Source organism: Erithacus rubecula (genome assembly GCF_903797595.1).
Source record: "Erithacus rubecula genome assembly, contig: scaffold_526_arrow_ctg1, whole genome shotgun sequence".
Classification (NCBI taxonomy): Eukaryota; Metazoa; Chordata; class Aves; order Passeriformes; family Muscicapidae; genus Erithacus; species Erithacus rubecula.
This window is the reverse complement of record NW_027635812.1, coordinates 45791-66387: the sequence shown is the minus strand read 5'-3', so window position 1 is coordinate 66387 and position 20597 is coordinate 45791. Positions and strand designations below refer to the sequence as shown.

Sequence of the window (20597 nt, the reverse complement as noted above, 5' to 3'; positions counted from 1 at the left end):
TCCTTTTCCACAGGACTGGAGCCTCCTTCCCTTCTCCCCTAATTAACCACTCCCCCAATTAATGATTCATGCAAAGCCCCAGTTGCCAAATTCTTGATTTCCTCCCAATTTTTTTTGAGGCAGCTGTGACTCAGCACCCACTGCCCCCCCCCCTTTCAATCAGGGATGGGATCATTAATTAACCCCAGCAGGGCCTCCCTCCCCATTTCCTCGTTAGCCCTGATTAACGAGGTGAGATCCAGCAACAGCTGGCCTGGGATTAGCAGCAGGAGGAGGAGGAAGGTTTGACCAGGGGATGACCTTGGGGGGGGGAAAAAAAAGGCAAATTCTCAGAAAAAAAGGGAAAAAAAATCACAGGTGGGGTGTGGAAGTGAGGAGGAAAGAGAGAGGAATTCAGCTGAAGTGAGAAAATCACCTGGAAATGAGGAATTTGCTCACCTGGAAGTGAAGAACTCGCCTGGAAATGAGGAATTTGCTCACCTGGAAATGAGGAATTCACCTGGAAATGAGGAATTTGTTCACCTGGAAGTGAAGAACTCGCCTGGAAATGAGGAATTTGCTCACCTGGAAATGAGGAATTCACCTGGAAATGAGGAATGAACTCACCAGGAAATGAGGAATTAATTCACCTGGAAGTGAGGAATTCACCTGGGAATGAGGAATTTGCTCACCTGGAAATGAGGAATTTGCTCACCTGGGAATGAGGAATTAACTCACCTGGAAATGAGGAATTTGCTCACCTGGAATGAGGAATTGGCTCACCTGGAATGAGGAATTTGCTCACCTGGGAATGAGGAATTAACTCACCCGGAAATGAGGAATTTGCTCACCTGGGAATGAGGAATTAACTCACCTGGAATGAGGAATTTGCTCACCTGGAAGCTGATGTCAAACCACACTCGCTGTGGGGTCTGTGGGTGATCTCTGTCCTGGGAGATGAATTTGGGGATATTTGGTTTTAATTTAGGATTGATAAAAAGGGAAAAGAGCTCCAAAACGGGAATTTTTCTGGCAGGAATTTTTTGGGGAGGAAGAGGCTTGAGGGGTGGCTGGGTTTGGATGAGATCAAAGACAGACAGGAGGATCTGCAGAGATTTGGGATCTGTGAAACTCGTCCCCTTGTGCCAGATCCAGCCTTTTTTTGGGATAATTCCAGGACAATCCCACCACATCCCTGGGCAACCCGTGCCAGGGCAGGACAACCCTTTCCATGAAGGAATTTTCTTCTGAATAAACTTCCCCTGCTGCAACTCGAGGCTGTTTCCTTTTGTTTTATCCATCTGGAGAAGGGATCTCTCCCCCGGCCTCATTCCAACTCTCTCAGGGAATGGGGTTTTTTAAACCTCCTTTTTCCAGGATAAACCTCCTCATCTTGCCATCATTTCCCCCTTGACTTTCTGTCCTTTTCTCCCTCGCTGTCTCGCCTTGTTCTCTCCCATTTTTTCCCTCATTCTGCCCCATCTTGTCGCTCATTCTCCCGTTATATTTCCCCCTCATTCTGCACCTCCATTTTCTCCCTCACTCTGCCCCTCCATTTTCCCCTCAGTCTCCCCCCTCGATCTCCCCGTTTTTCTCCCCCCACATCCCCCACTTTGCCTCCCTCCCTCATCCCCGTCCCCTCCCTTTCTCCCCGTACCTTCATCCGCCCCTTTCTCTCGGATTTCTCCCTTTTCCGTGCATTTTTCCCCTCAGATCCATTTCCCGCCATTTTCCCCCTCAGGCCTTCGGCCCCCCCACTCCCTTTCCCGCCTTTTTTCCCGCCGTGTTGCCCCGCGCATGCGGGCGGCGCGTGGCGCACAGCGCCGCCCAGCGGCCGGGAGGACTCCCCTCTCCCTTCCCCCGGCCCTCCCTCTCCCTCCGCCTCCCCTTTGGCCGCCCGTCCCTCTCTCCCCCCGCCGCCCTCTCTCCCCGCTCCTCCTCCTCCTCCCCCCTCCGTCCCTCTCCCTCCTCCTTCCCCTCCCTCTCCCCGCCCCTCCCGCCCCTCCCTCCGCGCACGCGCCCCGCGGCGCCCCGGCGGCGGAGCCAAGATGGCGGCGGTGGTTCAGAATGTGGTCAAGCTGTGAGTGCGGGTCCCCCCCCCTCAGGCCGCCCCCCCCGCGGCGCGGGAATGGTGCGGCCCGGCCGGGCGCGGGAAGCGGAGCCCCCCCTTCGCCCCCGCGCCGGGCGGGACCAAGTGGGCGGGGAGGGGGGGGGAGAGACACGCGCGCATTGTTCGCGATGAACTTTGCCGAGGTTGGGGGGGGGTTAAGGACACCCCAAAATCTGCCCCGGCACCGGGAAGGCCGCGGGGATTTGGGTGGGGGGGAGCCTGAGAGGGTCCCGAGGGTCCGGAGGGGTCCCCCAGGTCTGGCCCTGAGAAGGTCCCGGAGAGGGCAAGGGGAGGGTCCATCGCTGTAAAGCTTTAAAAATTCCCTAAATTGCTTTCCCTAAATTGTATCCCTGTGTTTCCCGGCGCTTCCCTTTGTATCCCCGAACTCCCGTGTGCGAGCGTCCTGTAGAGGCCAAGGACGGGGGAGTCATCCCAGCACATCCCTGGGGATTCCCTGTGCATCCCCGAAATATCCCTAAATATCCCTGTACATCCCTAAATATCCCTGTACATCCCTAAATATCCCTGTACATCCCCTGCTCCTTCCCGCTCTATTTCCCTGTCCTGGAGAGGCCGGGCTGGGGGGGAGCCTTCCCTGTACTTCCCCTAAATCCTTGTATTCCCCTTAAAATTCTTGTATCTCCCTCTAAACCTTTATATTTCCCTCGGAATCCCTGTATTCCCCTTGAACTCCCTGTATTCCCCTTGAACTCCCTGTATTTCTCTGTGTGTTCCTGTACTTCCCGATATATATCCCTGTATTTCCCTGTGTATCCCAGAATTTCCCTTTAAATCCCATTATTTATTTCCCCGTCCATCCCTTTGCTCCTTCTCTTCCCCTCACACCCCTGGCAGTGTCCTGGGGAGGCCAAGAGTGGGAATTCTGTTCTTTATCCCGAGAATTCCCCAGCTGGATCCCCCCTGGCAGTCTCCAGTTGTGTCCTTGAGGTTTCGAGTTCTATCTCTGATATTCCCTGGATTTATCCCTGATATTCCTCGTGTTTATCCCTGGTATTCCCTGGGTTTATCCCTGATATTCCCTGTGTTTATCCCTGATATTCCCAGGTTTATCCCTGATATTCCCTGTGTTAATCCCTGATATTCCCCGGGTTTATCCCTGATATTCCCAGGTTTATCCCTGATATTCCCAGGTTTATCCCTGATATTCCCCGTGTTTATCCCTGATATTCCCTGGGTTTATCCCTGATATTCCCCGTGTTTATCCCTGATATTCCCTGGGTTTATCCCTGATATTCCCAGGATTTATCCCTGATATTCCCTGTGTTAATCCCTGATATTCCCTGGATTTATCCCTGATATTCCTCGTGTTTATCCCTGGTATTCCCTGGGTTTATCCCTGATATTCCCTGTGTTTATCCCTGATATTCCCAGGTTTATCCCTGATATTCCCTGTGTTTATCCCTGATATTCCCAGGTTTATCCCTGATATTCCCTGTGTTTATCCCTGATATTCCCAGGTTTATCCCTGATATTCCCTGTGTTAATCCCTGATATTCCCCGGGTTTATCCCTGATATTCCCAGGTTTATCCCTGATATTCCCTGTGTTAATCCCTGATATTCCCCGTGTTTATCCCTGATATTCCCAGGTTTATCCCTGATATTCCTCGTGTTTATCCCTGATATTCCCTGGGTTTATCCCTGATATTCCCTGTGTTAATCCCTGACATTCCCCGTGTTTATCCCTGATATTCCCTGGATTTATCCCTGATATTCCCTGGATTTATCCCTGATATTCCCAGGTTTATCCCTGATATTCCCAGGTTTATCCCTGATATTCCCCGTGTTTATCCCTGATATTCCCTGGGTTTATCCCTGATATTCCCTGGATTTATCCCTGATATTCCCCGGGTTTATCCCTGATATTCCCTGGGTTTATCCCTGATATTCCCCGCGTTTATCCCTGATATTCCCTGGATTTATCCCTGATATTCCCCGGGTTTATCCCTGATATTCCCTGGGTTTATCCCTGATATTCCCAGGTTTATCCCTGATATTCCTCGTGTTTATCCCTGATATTCCCTGGGTTTATCCCTGATATTCCCTGTGTTAATCCCTGACATTCCCCGTGTTTATCCCTGATATTCCCAGGTTTATCCCTGATATTCCCAGGTTTATCCCTGATATTCCCCGGGTTTATCCCTGATATTCCCCGGGTTTATCCCTGATATTCCCTGGGTTTATCCCTGATATTCCCAGGTTTATCCCTGATATTCCCTGGGTTTATCCCTGATATTCCCTGGGTTTATCCCTGATATTCCCTGGGTTTATCCCTGATATTCCCTGTGTTTATCCCTGATATTCCCAGGTTTATCCCTGATATTCCCCGTGTTTATCCCTGATATTCCCAGGTTTATCCCTGATATTCTCAGGTTTATCCCTGATATTCCCTGGATTTATCCCTGATATTCCCTGGGTTTATCCCTGATATTCCCCATGTTTATCCCTGATATTCCCAGGTTTATCCCTGATATTCTCAGGTTTATCCCTGATATTCCCTGGATTTATCCCTGATATTCCCTGGGTTTATCTCTGATATTCCCTGGATTTATCCCTGATATTCCCTGTGTTAATCCCTGATATTCCCTGTGTTAATCCCTGATATTCCCCGGGTTTATCCCTGATATTCCCCGTGTTTATCCCTGATATTCCCTGGATTTATCCCTGATATTCCCCAGGTTTATCCCTGATATTCCCCAGGTTTATCCCTGATATTCCCAGGTTTATCCCTGATATTCCCCGTGTTTATCCCTGATACTCCCTGTGTTAATCCCTGATATTCCCAGGTTTATCCCTGATATTCCCAGGTTTATCCCTGATATTCCCTGTGTTAATCCCTGGCATTGTCAGTTCTGTCCCTGACAGTCTCCAGTTGTGTCCCTGAGGGTTTCCAGTGCCTGTGGGCCCTTCCCCGTGCTGACCCCGGTGTTCCTGTGCCATTCCCTGTGCCAACCCTGTGCCATTCCCTGTGCCAACCCTGTGCCAATTCCTGCCATCCTTGTGCCAATCCTGGCACTGACCTGTGCCATTCCCTGTGCCATTCCCGGTGCCATTCCCTGTGCCCTTCCTGGTGCCATTCCCGACACTGACTGGTGCCAGTCCCTGCCATTCCCTGTGCCATTCCCGGTGCCAATCCTGACACTGCCCGGTGCCTCTCCTGGTGCCATTCCCGGTGCCTCTCCCGGTGCCATTCCCAGTGCCATTCCCGGTGCCAATCTTGACTCTGCCCGGTGCCATTCCCGACTCTCCCGGTGCCATTCCCGGTACCAATTCCTGCCATACCCTGTGCCATTCCCTGTGCCATTCCCGGTGCCATTCCCGGTGCCATTCCCGACTCTCCCGGTGCCATTCCCGACTCTCCCGGTGCCATTCCCGACTCTGCCTGGTGCCATTCCCGGTACCAGTCCCTGCCATACCCTGTGCCACTCCTGGTGCCTCTCCCGGTGCCATTCCCGGTGCCATTCCCGACTCTCCTGGTGCCATTCCCGGTGCCATTCCCGGTGCCATTCCCGACTCTCCCGGTGCCATTCCCGGTGCCATTCCCGGTGCCATCCCTGCCGTTCCCTGTGCCGTTCCCTGTGCCTCTCCCGGTGCCATTCCCGGTGCCATCCCTGCCGTTCCCTGTGCCATTCCCGGTGCCATCCCTGCTGTTCCCTGTGCCATTCCCGGTGCCATTCCCGGTGCCATTCCTTGTGCCTCTCCCGGCGCCATTCCCGGTGCCATCCCTGCCGTTCCCTGTGCCATTCCCGGTGCCATTCCCGGTGCCATCCCTGCCGTTCCCTGTGCCATTCCCGGTGCCATTCCCGGTGCCATCCCTGCCGTTCCCTGTGCCATTCCCGGTGCCATCCCTGCCGTTCCCTGTGCCTCTCCCGGTGCCATTCCCGGTGCCATCCCTGCCGTTCCTCCGCAGGCTGGGTGAGCAGTACTACCGCGACGCCATGGAGCAGTGCCACAGCTACAACGCGCGGCTCTGCGCCGAGCGCAGCGTGCGCCTGCCCTTCCTGGACTCGCAGACCGGCGTGGCCCAGAGCAACTGCTACATCTGGATGGAGAAACGGCACCGCGGGCCCGGTACGGGCCACGGGCAGCGGCGGGGAAACACGGGAAACAACGGGGAGACACCGGGAATGGCAGGGGAACAGTGGGGGAACAATGGGGGAAGCGCTGGGGAACAGCGGGGGAACAACGGGGGAAATGCTGGGGAAACACCGGGAATGGCAGGAGAACAGCGGGGGAACAACGGGGGAAATGCTGGGGAAACACCGGGAATGGCAGGAGAACAGCGGGGGAACAACGGGGGAACAACGGGAATGGCAGGGGAACAACAGGGAAACACCGGGAATGGCAGGGAAACAGCGGGGGAACAACGGGGGAAATGCTGGGGAAACACCGGGAATGGCAGGAGAACAGTGGGGGAACAACGGGGGAACAACGGGAATGGCAGGGGAACAACAGGGAAACACCAGGAATGGCAGGGAAACAGCAGGGGAACAACGGGGAATGGCAGGGGAACCGCGGGGGAACAACGGGGGAACAATGGGAATGGCAGGGGAACAACAGGGAAACACCGGGAATGGCAGGAGAACAGCGGAGGAACAACGGGGGAACAACGGGAATGGCAGGGGAACAACAGGGAAACACCGGGAATGGCAGGAGAACAGCGGAGGAACAACGGGGAATGGCAGGGGAACAGTGGGGGAACAGCGGGGGAAATGCTGGGGAAACACCGGGAATGGCAGGAGAACTGCGAGGGAGCAACGGGGAATGGCAAGAGAACAACGGGGGAACAACGGGGGAAATGCTGGGGAAACACCAGGAATGGCAGGAGAACAGCGGGGGAACAACGAGGAAACACTGGGAATGGCAGGGGAACAACGGGGGAAACACGGGGAAACACAGGGAATGGCAGGAGAACAGCGGGGGAACAACAGGGAATGGCAGGGGAACAGTGGGGGAACAACGGGGGAACAATGGGAATGGCAGGGGAACAACGGGGGAAATGCTGGGGAAACACCGGGAATGGCAGGGGAAGAGCAGGGGAACAACGGGGGAACAACGGGAATGGCAGGGGAACAACAGGGAAACACCGGGAATGGCAGGGGAACAGCGGGGGAACAACGGGGGAAATGCTGGGGAAACACCGGGAATGGCAGGAGAACAGTGGGGGAACAACGGGGGAACAACGGGAATGGCAGGGGAACAACAGGGAAACACCAGGAATGGCAGGGAAACAGCAGGGGAACAACGGGGAATGGCAGGGGAACAGCAGGGGAACAACGGGGGAAATGCTGGGGAAACACCGGGAATGGCAGGGGAAGAGCAGGGGAACAATGGGGGAAATGCTGGGGAACAGCGGGGAAATGGTGGGGAAACAATGGGGAAACAGCAGGAAATCACTGGGAAATGATAGGAGAGCGGTGGGGAAATGATGGGAGAATTATGAGAAACAGTGTGGAAGTTATGGAAAACAGTGTGGAAGTTATGGGAAACGGGAAGGAAATGATGAGAGAAGGATGGGAAACAATGGGGAGATAATAGGAAACAGTGGGAAATGATGGGAGAATGGGAGGGAAACAACAAGGAAATGATGGGAAACAATGGGAGAGTTATGGGGAAATGGGGAGGAAGCGCTTGGGAGAATGATGGGAGACAGAGAACAGTGGGGAAAAGTGGGGAAACCCCAGGAAAACCATGGGGAAATGCCAGGAAAACCGTGGGGAAATAACAGGAAAACAATGGGGAAATCCCAGGAAAACAAGGAGAAAACAGCAGGAAAACGCCGGGGAGGAGCTGGGATCACTTTGGGCTCTTTTACCACCTCCCTGGGGAAATTTGGGATATTTCACCACAACCTGAGATAGTTCAGGGCAGCCCCTCCCTGACCGGATTTTGGGGGATTTTGGGGTTTTTTTGGCAGGTTTGGCAGCCGGGCAGCTCTACTCGTACCCGGCGCGGCGCTGGCGCAAGAAACGCCGCGCCCACCCCCCCGAGGACCCCCGGCTCTCCTTCCCCTCCATCAAACCCGGTAATTCCAGCCCTTCCCTGCTGCCCCCTGGGAATTCCACCCTGGATCCACCAGCATCCCACACCCACCCTCCCTTTCTCACATTTTTTTCATGTGTTTTTCCTGTTTTCTCCCCATTTTCCCCTGGTTATTCCCCCCACCCTTTTAACCATTTTTTCCATGTTGTCCCTATTTTCCCCCATTTTTCCCCATTTCCCTCCCCCATTTCCCCCCCCATTTCCCCCATATTCCCCCCATATTCCCTCCACATTCCCCCCATTTCCCCCCCACATCCCCCCATATTCCCCCCATATTCCCCCCCATTTCCCCTCCATTTCCCCCCATTTTTCCCCCATCCCCTCCCATATCCCCCCCATATTCCCCCCATTTCCCCGCAATATTCCCCCCACATTTCCCATATTCCCCCCCATATTTCCCCCCCATATTCCCCCCATTTCCCTCCCCCATTCCCCCCATATTCCTTCCATTTCCCTCCCCCATTTTCCTTCCCCATTTCCCCCCCATATTCCCCCCACATTTCCCCATATTCACCCCCCATTTCTCCCCCATATTCCCCCCACATTTCCCCATATTCCCCCCCATTTCCCCTCCATTTCCCCCCATTTTTCCCCATCCCCTCCCATATTCCCCCCCATATCTCCCCCATTTCCCCGCAATATTACCCCTCACATTTCCCCATATTCCCCCCCATATTCCCCCCATTTCCCCCCCATATCCCTCCCATATTCCCCCCATTTTTCCCCATATTCCCCCCCATACTCACCCCCATTTCCCTCCCCCATTTCCCCCCATATTCCCCCTCACATTTCCCCATATTCCCCCCCATATTCCCCCCATTTCCCTCCCCCATTTCCCCCCATATTCCCCCCCATATTCCCCCCATTTCCCTCCCCCATTTCCCCCTCATATTCCCCCTCACATTTCCCCATATTCCCCCTCATATTCCCCCCATTTTTCCCCATATTCCCCCCCATTTACCCCCCATATTTCCCCCCCATTTCCCTCCCCCATTTCCCCCTCATATTCCCCCTCACATTTCCCCATATTCCCCCTCATATTCCCCCCATTTTTCCCCATATTCCTCCCCATATTCCCCCCATTTCCCTCCCCCATTTTCCCCCCATATTCCCCCCACATTTCCCCATATTCCCCCCATTTCCCCCCCCCATTTCCCCCCATATTTCCCCCATTTTTCCCCATATTCCCCCCCATATCCCCCATTTCCCCCCCCCATTTCCCCCCATATCCCCCCCATGTCCCCCAGAGGCGGAGCAGGCTCTGAAGAAGGAGGCGCTGCTGGGGCAGGACGGCAGCAGCCTGGAGGCGCTGCTCAGGACGGACGCGCTGGACAAGCGGCCGCTGCCCGACCCGCGCATGGACGACGAGAGCCTGGGCGAGTTCCCGGTGGGCAACAGCCGCGCCAGGAAGGTACCGGGATATCGGGATAGGAGCGGGAATATCGGGATATTGGGACAGCCTGGGCGAGTTCCCGGTGGGCAACAGCCGCGCCAGGAAGGTACCGGGATATCGGGGATATCGGGATAGGAATGGGGTATCGGGATAGGAGCGGGATATCGGGATAGGAGCGGGGTATCGGGATAGGAGCGGGATATCGGGATAGGAACAGGGATATCGGGATAGGAACAGGGATATCGGGATATTGGGACAGCCTGGGCGAGTTCCCGGTGGGCAACAGCCACGCCAGGAAGGTACCGGGATATCGGGATAGGAACAGGGATATCGGGATAGGAGCGGGATATCGGGATAGGAACGGGATATCGGGATAGGAGCGGGATATCGGGATAGGAGCGGGATATCGGGATAGGAGCGGGATATCGGGATAGGAGCGGGATATCGGGATAGGAACGGGGTATCGGGATAGGAACGGGATATCGGGATAGCAACAGGGATATTTACCCGTTTTTCCCAGTGTTTTTCCCAGTATTTCCCCCATTTTCCCCGCTTTTTTCCCGGTGTTTTTCCCGGTATTTCCCCCGGTGTTTCCCCCGTGTTTCCCGGTGTTTCCCCCGTGTTTCCCGGTGTTTTTCCCAGTGTTTTTCCCGGTGTTTTTCCCAGTGTTTTTCCCGGTGTTTTTCCCAGTGTTTTTCCCGGTGTTTTTCCCAGTGTTTTTCCCGTTTTTCCCAGCATTTCCCCCGTGTTTCCCGGTGTTTTTCCCGGTGTTTCCCCGTGTTTCCCGGTGTGTTTCCCCCATTTCCCCCGGGTTCCCCGGTGTGTTTCCCGGTGTTTTTCCTGGTGTTTCCCCGTGTTTCCCGGTGTGTTTCCCGGTGTTTTTCCTGGTGTTTCCCCGTGTTTCCCGGTGTGTTTCCCGGTGTATTTCCCGGTGTTTTTCCCGGTGTTTCCCCGTGTTTCCCGGTGTGTTTCCCCCATTTCCCCCGTGTTTCCCGGTGTTTTTCCCGGTGTTTCCCCGTGTTTCCCGGTGTGTTTCCCCCATTTCCCCCGTGTTTCCCGGTGTTTTTCCCGGTGTTTCCCCGTGTTTCCCGGTGTGTTTCCCCCATTTCCCCCGTGTTTCCCGGTGTGTTTCCCACTGTTTTTCCCGGTGTTTCCCCGTGTTTCCCGGTGTTTCCCCGTGTTTCCCGGTGTTTTTCCCAGTGTTTTTCCCGTTTTTCCCAGCATTTCCCCCGTGTTTCCCGGTGTTTCCCCGTGTTTCCCCGTGTTTCCCGGTGTGTTTCCCCCATTTCCCCCGGGTTCCCCGGTGTATTTCCCGGTGTTTTTCCCGGTGTTTCCCCGTGTTTCCCGGTGTTTTTCCCGCTATTTCCCCGGTGTTCCCCGGTGTCCCCCTGACCCCTCTGCTCCCCGTTCCAGCGGATCCTGGAGCCGGACGATTTCCTGGACGATTTGGACGATGAGGATTACGAGGAGGACACGCCCAAGAGGAGGGGGAAGGGCAAGGCCAAGGTGGGCGAATTCCCGGGAATTCCAGACAATCCCAGATAATTCCAGGGAATCCCAGGGAATTCCAGACAATTCCAGACAATCCCAGGGAATTCCAGACAATCCCAGATAATTCCAGACAATCCCAGACAATCCCAGACAAGCCCAGACAATCCCAGACAATCCCAGATAATTCCAGACAATCCCAGGGAATTCCAGACAATCCCAGACAATCCCAGATAATTCCAGACAATCCCAGGGAATTCCAGACAATTCCAGGGAATCCCAGACAATCTCAGACAATCCCAGGGAATTCCAGACAATCCCAGACAATTCCAGACAGTCCCAGACAATCCCAGGGAATCCCAGACAATCCCAGATAATTCCAGACAATCCCAGGGAATTCCAGACAATTCCAGGGAATCCCAGACAATCCCAGGGAATTCCAGACAATTCCAGGGAATCCCAGATAATTCCAGACAATCCCAGACAATCCCAGGACTGGCCCCTCCTGTTCCCAAACTCTCCTTTCCTTGTTCCCACTGTGTGGCACTGTTGGCTCGTTCCTTCCCCTTTCCCTCCTTTCCTTTCTCTCTTTTTTTTCCTCAAATCCCTTTTTTTTTTTGGCCACATCCCTTTTTTTTTGCCCACATCCCATTTTTTTTGCCCTAATCCTGTTTTTTTTTCCCAAATCCCAGGGTTTTTTTTCCCCAAATCCCAGGGCTTTTTTGCCCAAATCCCATTTATTTCCCCCCAAATCCCATTGGGGTTTTTCCCCCCCAATCCCATTTCCCGCCCCCCAATCCCATTTATTTCCCCCAATCCCATTTCTTTTCCCCAATCCCATTTATTTCCCCCCAATCCCATTTATTTCCCCCAATCCCATTTCTTTTCCCCAATCCCATTTATTTCCCCCCAATCCCATTTATTTTCACCCCAATTCCATTGGGGTTTTTTCCCCCAGTCCCATTGGGGTTTTTCCCCCCAATCCCATTATTTTCCCCCCAATCCCATTTCTTTTCCCCAATCCCATTATTTCCCCCAATCCCATTGGGGTTTGTTTTCCCCAATCCCATTGGTTTTCCCCCCAATCCCATTATTCCCCAATCCCATTATTCCCCAATCCCATTGGGGTTTTTTCCCCCAATCCCATTGGGTTTTTCCCCAATCCCATTGGGGTTTTTTCCCCCAATCCCATTGGGTTTTTCCCCCAATCCCATTGGGGTTTTTTCCCCCAATCCCATTGGGTTTTTCCCCAATCCCATTGGGTTTTTCCCCCAATCCCATTGGGTTTTTCCCCAATCCCATTGGGGTTTTTCCCCAATCCCATTGGGTTTTTCCCCCAATCCCATTGGGGTTTTTCCCCCATACCCATTGGGTTTTTCCCCCAATCCCATTATTCCCCAATCCCATTGGGTTTTTCCCCCCAATCCCATTGGGTTTTTCCCCAATCCCATTGGGTTTTTCCCCCCAATCCCATTGGGTTTTTCCCCAATCCCATTGGGGTTTTTCCCCCAATCCCATTATTCCCCAATCCCATTGGGTTTTTCCCCCAATCCCATTGGGTTTTTCCCCAATCCCATTGGTTTTTTCCCCCAATCCCATTGGGTTTTCCCCAATCCCATTGGGTTTTCCCCCCAATCCCATTATTCCCCAATCCCATTATTCCCCAATCCCATTGGGTTTTCCCCCCAATCCCATTGGGGTTTTCCCCCCAATCCCATTGGGTTTTTCCCCCAATCCCATTGGGTTTTCCCCCCAATCCCATTGGGTTTTTCCCCAATCCCATTGGGTTTTTCCCCAATCCCATTGGGGTTTTTCCCCCAATCCCATTATTCCCCAATCCCATTATTCCTCAATCCCATTGGGTTTTTCCCCAATCCCATTATTCCCCAATCCCATTATTCCCCAATCCCATTGGGGTTTTTCCCCAATCCCATTATTCCCCATCCCACCCCAGGGGAAGGGCGTGGGCGGCGCTCGGAAGAAGTTGGACGCCGCCGTGCTGGAGGACAGGGACAAACCCTACGCCTGTGACAGTGAGTGGGGATCAACACTGGGAATACTGGGAATACTGGGGATCAACACTGGGAATACTGGGGATCAACACTGGGAATACTGGGAATAAACAGGGACAAACCCTACGCCTGTGACAGTGAGTGGGGATCAACACTGGGAATACTGGGAATACTGGGGATCAACACTGGGAATACTGGGGATAAGCACTGAGAGTACTGGGGATAAACACTGGGAATACTGGGGATAAACACTGGGAATACTGGGGATCAACACTGGGAATACTGGGGATAAACACTGGGAATACTGGGGATAAACACTGGGAATACTGGGGATAAACACTGGGAGTACTGGGAATCAACACTGGGAATACTGGGAATCAACACTGGGAATACTGGGGATAAACACTGGGGATACTGGGAATAAACACTGGGAGTACTGGGGATAAACACTGGGAATACTGGGGATAAACACTGGGAATACTGGAGATAAACACTGGGAATACTGGGGATAAACACTGGGAATACTGGGGATCAACACTGGGAGTACTGGGGATAAACACTGGGAATACTGGGGATAAACACTGGGAGTACTGGGGATAAACACTGGGAGTACTGGGGATAAACACTGGGAATACTGGGGATAAACACTGGGAATACTGGGGATAAACACTGGGAATACTGGGGATAAACACTGGGAATACTGGGGATCAACACTGGGAATACTGGGGATAAACACTGGGAATACTGGGGATAAACACTGGGAATACTGGGGATCAACACTGGGAATACTGGGGATCAACACTGGGAGTACTGGGGATAAACACTGGGAATACTGGGGATCAACACTGGGAATACTGGGGATAAACACTGGGAATACTGGGGATAAACACTGGGAGTACTGGAAGGGATACTGGGGGTCAACACTGGGAGAGATACTGGGGATAAACACTGGGAATACTGGGAGAGATAGTGGGGATAAACACTGGGAATACTGGGGATAAACACTGGGAATACTGGGGATCAACACTGGGAATACTGGGGATAAACACTGGGAATACTGGGAATCAGTTCTGGGAGTACTGGGAATAAACACTGGGAATACTGGGGATAAACACTGGGAGTACTGGGAATAAACACTGACAATCAATACTGGGAGTACTGGGGAACAGCCCCAGTCCCACAGGTTAGAACACCAGGATAAAACCAGGATAAAACCAGGATAGAACCAGGATAAAAACCAGGATAAAAGCAGGATAAAAACCAGGATAAAAACCAGGATAAAACAGGATAAAAATCAGGATAAAAACCAGGATAAAACCAGGATAAAAACCAGGATAGAACCAGGATAAAAACCAGGATAAAACCAGGAAAAACTTCACAAAGAACCCCTGAGGCCCCTCCCCTTCATCCCAGTGGTTCCCAGTGCTTCCCAGTGCTTCCCAGTAGTTTCCAGTGGTTCCCAGTAGTTTTCCAGTGGTTCCCAGTGGTTCCCAGTGGCTCCCAGTGGTTTCCAATGGTTTCCCAGTGCTTTCCCAGTGGCTCCCAGTGGTTCCCAGTAGCTCCCAGTGGTTCCCAGTAGTTTTCCAATGGCTCCCCATGGTTCCCAGTGGCTCCCAGTGGATCCCAATGGTTCCCAATGGTTCCCAGTGGTTCCCAGTGCTTTCCCAGTAGTTTTCCAGTGGCTCCCAGTGGCTCCCAGTGGTTCCCAGTGGCTCCCAGTAGCTCCCAGTGGATCCCAATGGTTCCCAATGGTTCCCAGTGGTTCCCAGTGGCTCCCAGTGGTTCCCAGTGGTTCCCAGTGCTTTCCCAGTGGCTCCCAGTCCCTGGGATGGCTCCCACCCTCCCTTAAGGACCCAGCAGAGCCCTCCAGGGGGGCTCCATCCTCCCCCCACCCCCAGACCCACGGATCCCACGGGATGGGAATCCCAGGGGAGGCTTCCCCAGCTCCTTTTCTCTCTTCTCCTCCTGTCCTGCCACCTGCAGCACTAACTCCCCCCTGGCTCCCTCAGGTTGTTTTTCCTGCCCTTTTTTTCCCAATTTTCCATGTCTGTGTCTCTGTGTCCTCTCACAATTCTCTTTCTGTGTTTCAGACAGTTACAAACAAAAGCATTCCTTGAAACCTCCTGACAGAGGTAGTTCCTCTCTCTCTCTGCTCGTTTTTCCTGCTTTTCCTCCTATTTTTTTTCCTCCCCCTCTCTTTTTTTTTTTCCCTCGCCTCCCCAAAAGAAAAACAACAAAAATTCTGCCTGTGGAGGGGTGGGAGGAGGGGAGGGAGAAGCCAAAGGCCACGGGAGCGACGTCAGTGCTGCTGACCCTGTTCCAGCAGGGAGGGAGCAGGGAAAACAAAGATTAACCCCCCTGTGGAGCCTGTCAGGGGGAAAACGTGGAGCTGCCAGCTAAATCCTGGAGATTCCATCCAAAATCCCAGAGCTGTACCCCAAATCCTGGAATTTCCATCCAAAATCCTGGAATTTCCATCCAAAGTCCCAGAGCTGTACCCCAAATCCTGGAATTTACACCCCAAAATCCTGGAGATTCCATCCAAAATCCTGGAGATTCCATCCAAAATCCCAGAGCTGTACCCCAAATCCTGGAATTTACACCCCAAAATCCTGGAGATTCCATCCAAAATCCCAGAGCTGTACCCCAAATCCTGGAATTTCCATCCAAAATCCCAGAGCTGTACCCCAAATCCTGGAATTTCCATCCAAAATCCCAGAGCTGTACCCCAAATCCTGGAATTTCCATCCAAAATCCCAGAGCTGTACCCCAAATCCTGGAATTTCCATCCAAAATCCCAGAGCTGTACCCCAAATCCTGGAATTTCCATCCAAAATCCCAGAGCTGTACCCCAAATCCTGGAGATTCCATCCAAAATCACAGAGCTGTACCCCAAATCCTGGAATTTTCACCCCAAATCCTGGAATTTCCACCCAAAATCCAGGAATTTCCACCCAAATCCCCAATCCAGAGCTCCCCAGTGTTGTTTTCCCACTCCAAATCCTCAGGATTTTTGCCTTTAAAAACCCCAAAAATTCAGGCTGGGCTGCAGGGGAGGCTGAGGAATTTGGGATATTCCCAAGGTTCCCATTCCTCTCCTGGAGAGGAGAATTCCAGAGTTGTGTTTGGAGCTTCTCCTGCAGATTTTGGGGGGGAAAAACTCCCAAGAAAGGTGATTTTGGATCCCTGTGGATTAGGAGGGATCTGGGAATTCTGTGGGAATCACCTTGGAATTGCTGCTTTTCACTCAGTGCTGCTCCAATCCTGATTTTCCCAGGAATCCCACAGATCCCAGGTTGTCTCCCATGGTTTTTATCCCAAAATTCCATCCTCCCTATGGAAGTTCAGCCCCTTTTTTCCCTGATCCTGCTGCTCTTTCCATGATTTTTCCATGAGCTGGGGGATCCAGAGGTGGAAGCAGATCCAGAAAAGCTCCAAAATCAGGGAAATCTCATCCCAAAGAGGCTCATTCCCAATTTATGGAAAAACACAGAGAAAACGTTGAGGAAATGTCTGAACCATGCCCTGGGATTCCCCACCCAGCTCTGGATTTTTGGGATTTTATCCCAAATCCTCAGGCTGGGAAGGAGCTGGATCCAGGCTCATCCTGGAAAGGGATTTTGGGAAAGGAAAAACCCCAAAAAAAATCCCTGGAAAAGCAGCAGTGGGGAACTGGAGCTGATTCCCTGGTCCAGGAAGAGCCAGAGGGAGGCAGAGATCTCCCAAATTCCGGGTGGGAATTGGGAAAAAAGAAGGATTCTGGGCTTGGGAGCAGCTGGGATGGATCCAGGGCCGCTCCCAAATCCCTCCTTGGAACCCCAGAATTCCCAAATTTCCCCTTCCCTCGTGTTTTAACCTCGGGATGGGATTTTTGGGGTGGGAATTTCCTCTCACTGATACCTTCCCAGTGGGGATTTAGGATTGGGATGGATCCTGGGGAGTTTACCTGGAATTCCTTTGGGATCCTGGGGAGTTTACCTGGAATTCCTTTAGGATCCTGGGCCATTACCTGGAATTCCTTTGGGATCCTGGGTCATTACCTGGAATTCCTTTGGGCTCCTGGGTCATTACCTGGAATTCCTTTGGGATCCTAAGGAATTCACCTGTATTTCCTTTGGGCTCCTGGAGAATCCCCCTAAAATCCCTCAGGAATTCCTTTGCTTGTACCCAGTTCCACCCTCTGGGATCTCTCCCAGCCCAGCTCTGGCGGGTTCAGCATTTGGGGTTTGGGGTTTTTGCTGCCCTGCCGTGTGTCTCTGACGGGGTTTCCCGTTTCTGTCCCGGTTGTTCCCGGTTTCTCCCGGTTTCTCCTGGTCCCAGTCTGCGGGAAGCGCTACAAGAACCACCCGGGGCTCAGTTACAAGAAGCTCTGGCGGGTTCAGCATTTGGGTTTTTGCTGCCCTGCTGTGTGTCCCTGACGGGGTTTCCCGTTTCTGTCCCGGTTGTTCCCGGTCTCTCCCGGTTTCTCCCGGCTGTTCCCGGTCCCAGTCTGCGGGAAGCGCTACAAGAACCGCCCGGGGCTCAGTTACAAGCTGTGACGGGTTCAGCATTTGGGGTTTGGGTTTTGGGTTTTTGCTGCCCTGCCGTGTGTCCCTGACGGGGTTTCCCGTTTCTGTCCCGGTTTCTCCCGGTTGTTCCCGGTTTCTCCCAGCTGTTCCCGGCTGTTCCCAGTCTGTGGGAAGCGCTACAAGAACCACCCGGGGCTCAGTTACAAGAAGCTCTGGCAGGTTCAGCATTTGGGTTTTTGCTGCCCTGCTGTGTGTCCCTGACGGGGTTTCCTGTTTCTGTCCCGGTTGTTCCCGGTTTCTCCCGGTTGTTCCCGGTTTCTCCCGGCTGTTCCCGGTCCCAGTCTGCGGGAAGCGCTACAAGAACCACCCAGGGCTCAGTTACAAGAAGCTCTGGCAGGTTCAGCATTTGGGTTTTGGGTTTTTGCTGTCCCTGCTGTGTGTCCCTGACGGGGTTTCCCGTTTCTGTCCCGGTTGTTCCCGGTTTCTCCCGGTTTCTCCTGGTCCCAGTCTGCGGGAAGCGCTACAAGAACCACCCAGGGCTCAGTTACAAGAAGCTCTGGCGGGTTCAGCATTTGGGTTTTTGCTGCCCTGCTGTGTGTCCCTGACGGGGTTTCCTGTTTCTGTCCCGGTTTCTCCCGGTTTCTCCCGGTTGTTCCCGGTCTCTCCCGGTCCCAGTCTGCGGGAAGCGCTACAAGAACCGCCCGGGGCTCAGTTACCACTACGCGCACTCGCACCTGGCCGAGGAGGGAGGGCGATGACAAGGACGACTCGCAGCCGCCCACCCCCGTGTCCCAGCGCTCCGAGGAGCAGAAATGTGAGAGAAAAACCCCAAAACTGCCCCAGATGGGGATTTGGGAATGGCAGCCCCTGATCCCGGCCCCGCTCTGCTTTTCCAGCCAAGAAGGGCCCGGACGGGCTGGCCCTGCCCAACAACTACTGCGACTTCTGCCTGGGGGACTCCAAGATCAACAAGAAAACGGGGCAGCCCGAGGAGCTGGTGTCCTGCTCCGACTGTGGCCGCTCCGGTGGGAATGGGGTGGGATTGGGATTGGGATTGGGGTGGGATTGGGATTGGGATTGGGGGATTTGGGATTGGGATTGGGGGCTGGGAGGGTCTTTGGGGACATGGGTTTCCTCCCAGAGGAGCTGGTGTCCTGCTCTGACTGCAGCCGCTCCGGTGGGAATGGGGTGGGATTGGGAATGGGGTGGGATTGGGAATGGGATGGGATTGGGGCTGGGAGGGTCTGTGGGGACATGGGTTTCCTCCCAGAGGAGCTGGTGTCCTGCTCTGACTGCAGCCGCTCCGGTGGGAATGGGATGGGATTGGGATTGGAGCTGGGGTGGGATTGGGAATGGGGCTGGGATAGGGATGGGATTGGGGCTGGGATTGGGGTTGGGATGGAGCTGGGATTGGGTTGGGGTGGGATTGGGATTGGGGCTGGGATAGGATTGGAATTGACGCTGGGATTGGGATTGGGATGGGATGGAGCTGGGATTGGGGCTGGGATAGGATTGGAATTGAGGCTGGGATTGGAATTGGGATGGAGCTGGGATTGGGGTTGGGATGGGATTGGGATTGGAGCTGGGATAGGGATGGGATTGGGGTTCCAATTTGGGACTGTGGATCCAAGGATTTCATCCTCCTGGAGAAGTTGGATTGGGGCTGAGATTGGGGAATCAAAGAATGGTCAGGATGTCCCTGTGTCCCCCTGTCTGCTGTCCCCCTGTCCCCCTGTCCCCAGGCCACCCCTCGTGCCTGCAGTTCACCCCGGTGATGATGGCAGCAGTCAAGACGTATCGCTGGCAGTGCATCGAGTGCAAGTGCTGCAACATCTGCGGCACCTCCGAGAACGACGTGAGAGCCAAAAACGTCACCTGGGGGGGGGGAACATCACCCACTGGGGGGGGGGAACATCACCTGGGGGGGGGAAACATCACCTGGGGGAAGGGAAATAGCACCTGGGGGGGGGGGAACATCACCTGGGGGGGGGGGGGACAATCACCCTGGGGGGGGGAACAGTCACCTGGGGGGGGGAAAAAATCACCTGGGGGGGGGGGGGGGACACATCACCTGGGGGGGGAAAAAAACATCATCTGGGTGGGGGGAAATATCACCTGGGGGAGGGAAATATCACCTGGGGGGGAAAAAAACATCACCTGGGGGGGGGAAATATCACCTGGGGGGGGGGAAATATCACCTGGGGGGAAGGGACATCACCTGGGGGAGGGAGAACATCACCTGGGGGGGGGGAAAAATCACCTGGGGGGCAAAAAAATATCACCTGAGGGGGGAAAATATCACCTGGGGGGGGGAAATATCACCTGGGGGGGGAAATATCACCTGGGGTGGGGAAAAAAACATCACCTGTGGGAGCCAAAAATCACCTGGGGGTCCAAAAAACATCACCTGGGGCTTTTTTGGGGAAAACCCTCTGGATTTGAATACCTGGCAGGATCCCAGAGCTGTTCTGGGAGAGAATCCTGAGCTTTTTCATCACCCTGAGAATTCCTGCAGGAAAATTTTTAATTTTTGGGAAACAGGACGGGAGATTTTTTTGGTGGGGAGTGTTTTAAGTGTGGCGTGGGATACTGGAGAGGGATTTTGGTGGGGAAAAAAGGGGAATTTGGGGAGGGGGATGATGGGAATGTGGGTGGCAGGACCACTGCTGTTCTGTGATGATTGTGGACCGTGGTACCACATGGTACATAGGCCTGAGCCCCCCATGGCAGAGCCCCCCGAGGGTTGAGTGCAGCCCCAAAAACCTCCCTGGGGGGGATTCTGACCCAAAAAACCTCCCTGGGGGGGATTCTGCCCCAAAAACCTCCCTGGGGGGGGATCCTGCCCCAAAAACCTCCCTGGGGGGGGGATCCTGACCCAAAAACCTCCCTGGGGGGGATTCTGACCCAAAAAACCTCCCTGGGGGGTGGGACAGCCCCAAAAACCTCCCTGGGGGGGATTCTGACCCAAAAAACCTCCCTGGGGGGGATAATGCCCCAAAAACCTCCCTGGGGAGGGATTTTATTGTCCCAAATCTTCTCTCCTCTT

At 53.9% G+C, this 20597-nt stretch overlaps 1 protein-coding gene and 2 long non-coding RNA genes across 4 annotated transcripts in view; all 3 read left to right on the top strand.

Annotated features, from left to right (window-relative positions):
- The first annotated feature begins 492 nt into the window (after positions 1–492).
- On the top strand, positions 493–1255 carry LOC306816337. The gene is made up of 2 exons (XR_013777642.1): positions 493–528; positions 864–1255. It is a non-coding gene; the product is annotated as an uncharacterized lncRNA (long non-coding RNA).
- Positions 1256–1904: 649 nt separating this feature from the next.
- Positions 1905–20597, top strand: part of DPF2 (double PHD fingers 2) — a 27980-nt gene continuing 9287 nt past the window's right edge. Inside the window, exons 1-6 of one of the 2 annotated variants that reach the window (XM_079332788.1) lie at positions 1905–2059; positions 6019–6179; positions 8026–8133; positions 9398–9561; positions 10957–11049; positions 12986–13064. In XM_079332788.1, the coding sequence (XP_079188914.1) occupies positions 2028–2059; positions 6019–6179; positions 8026–8133; positions 9398–9561; positions 10957–11049; positions 12986–13064 (637 nt within the window). In that variant the 5' untranslated portion in view covers positions 1905–2027. The remainder of the gene's footprint in view (positions 2060–6018; positions 6180–8025; positions 8134–9397; positions 9562–10956; positions 11050–12985; positions 13065–20597) is intronic. The other variant, XM_079332787.1, reaches the window with a different exon arrangement.
- LOC306816335 lies at positions 13155–18325 on the top strand. Its single transcript, XR_013777641.1, has 3 exons — positions 13155–13180; positions 15134–15175; positions 18227–18325. It is a non-coding gene; the product is annotated as an uncharacterized lncRNA (long non-coding RNA).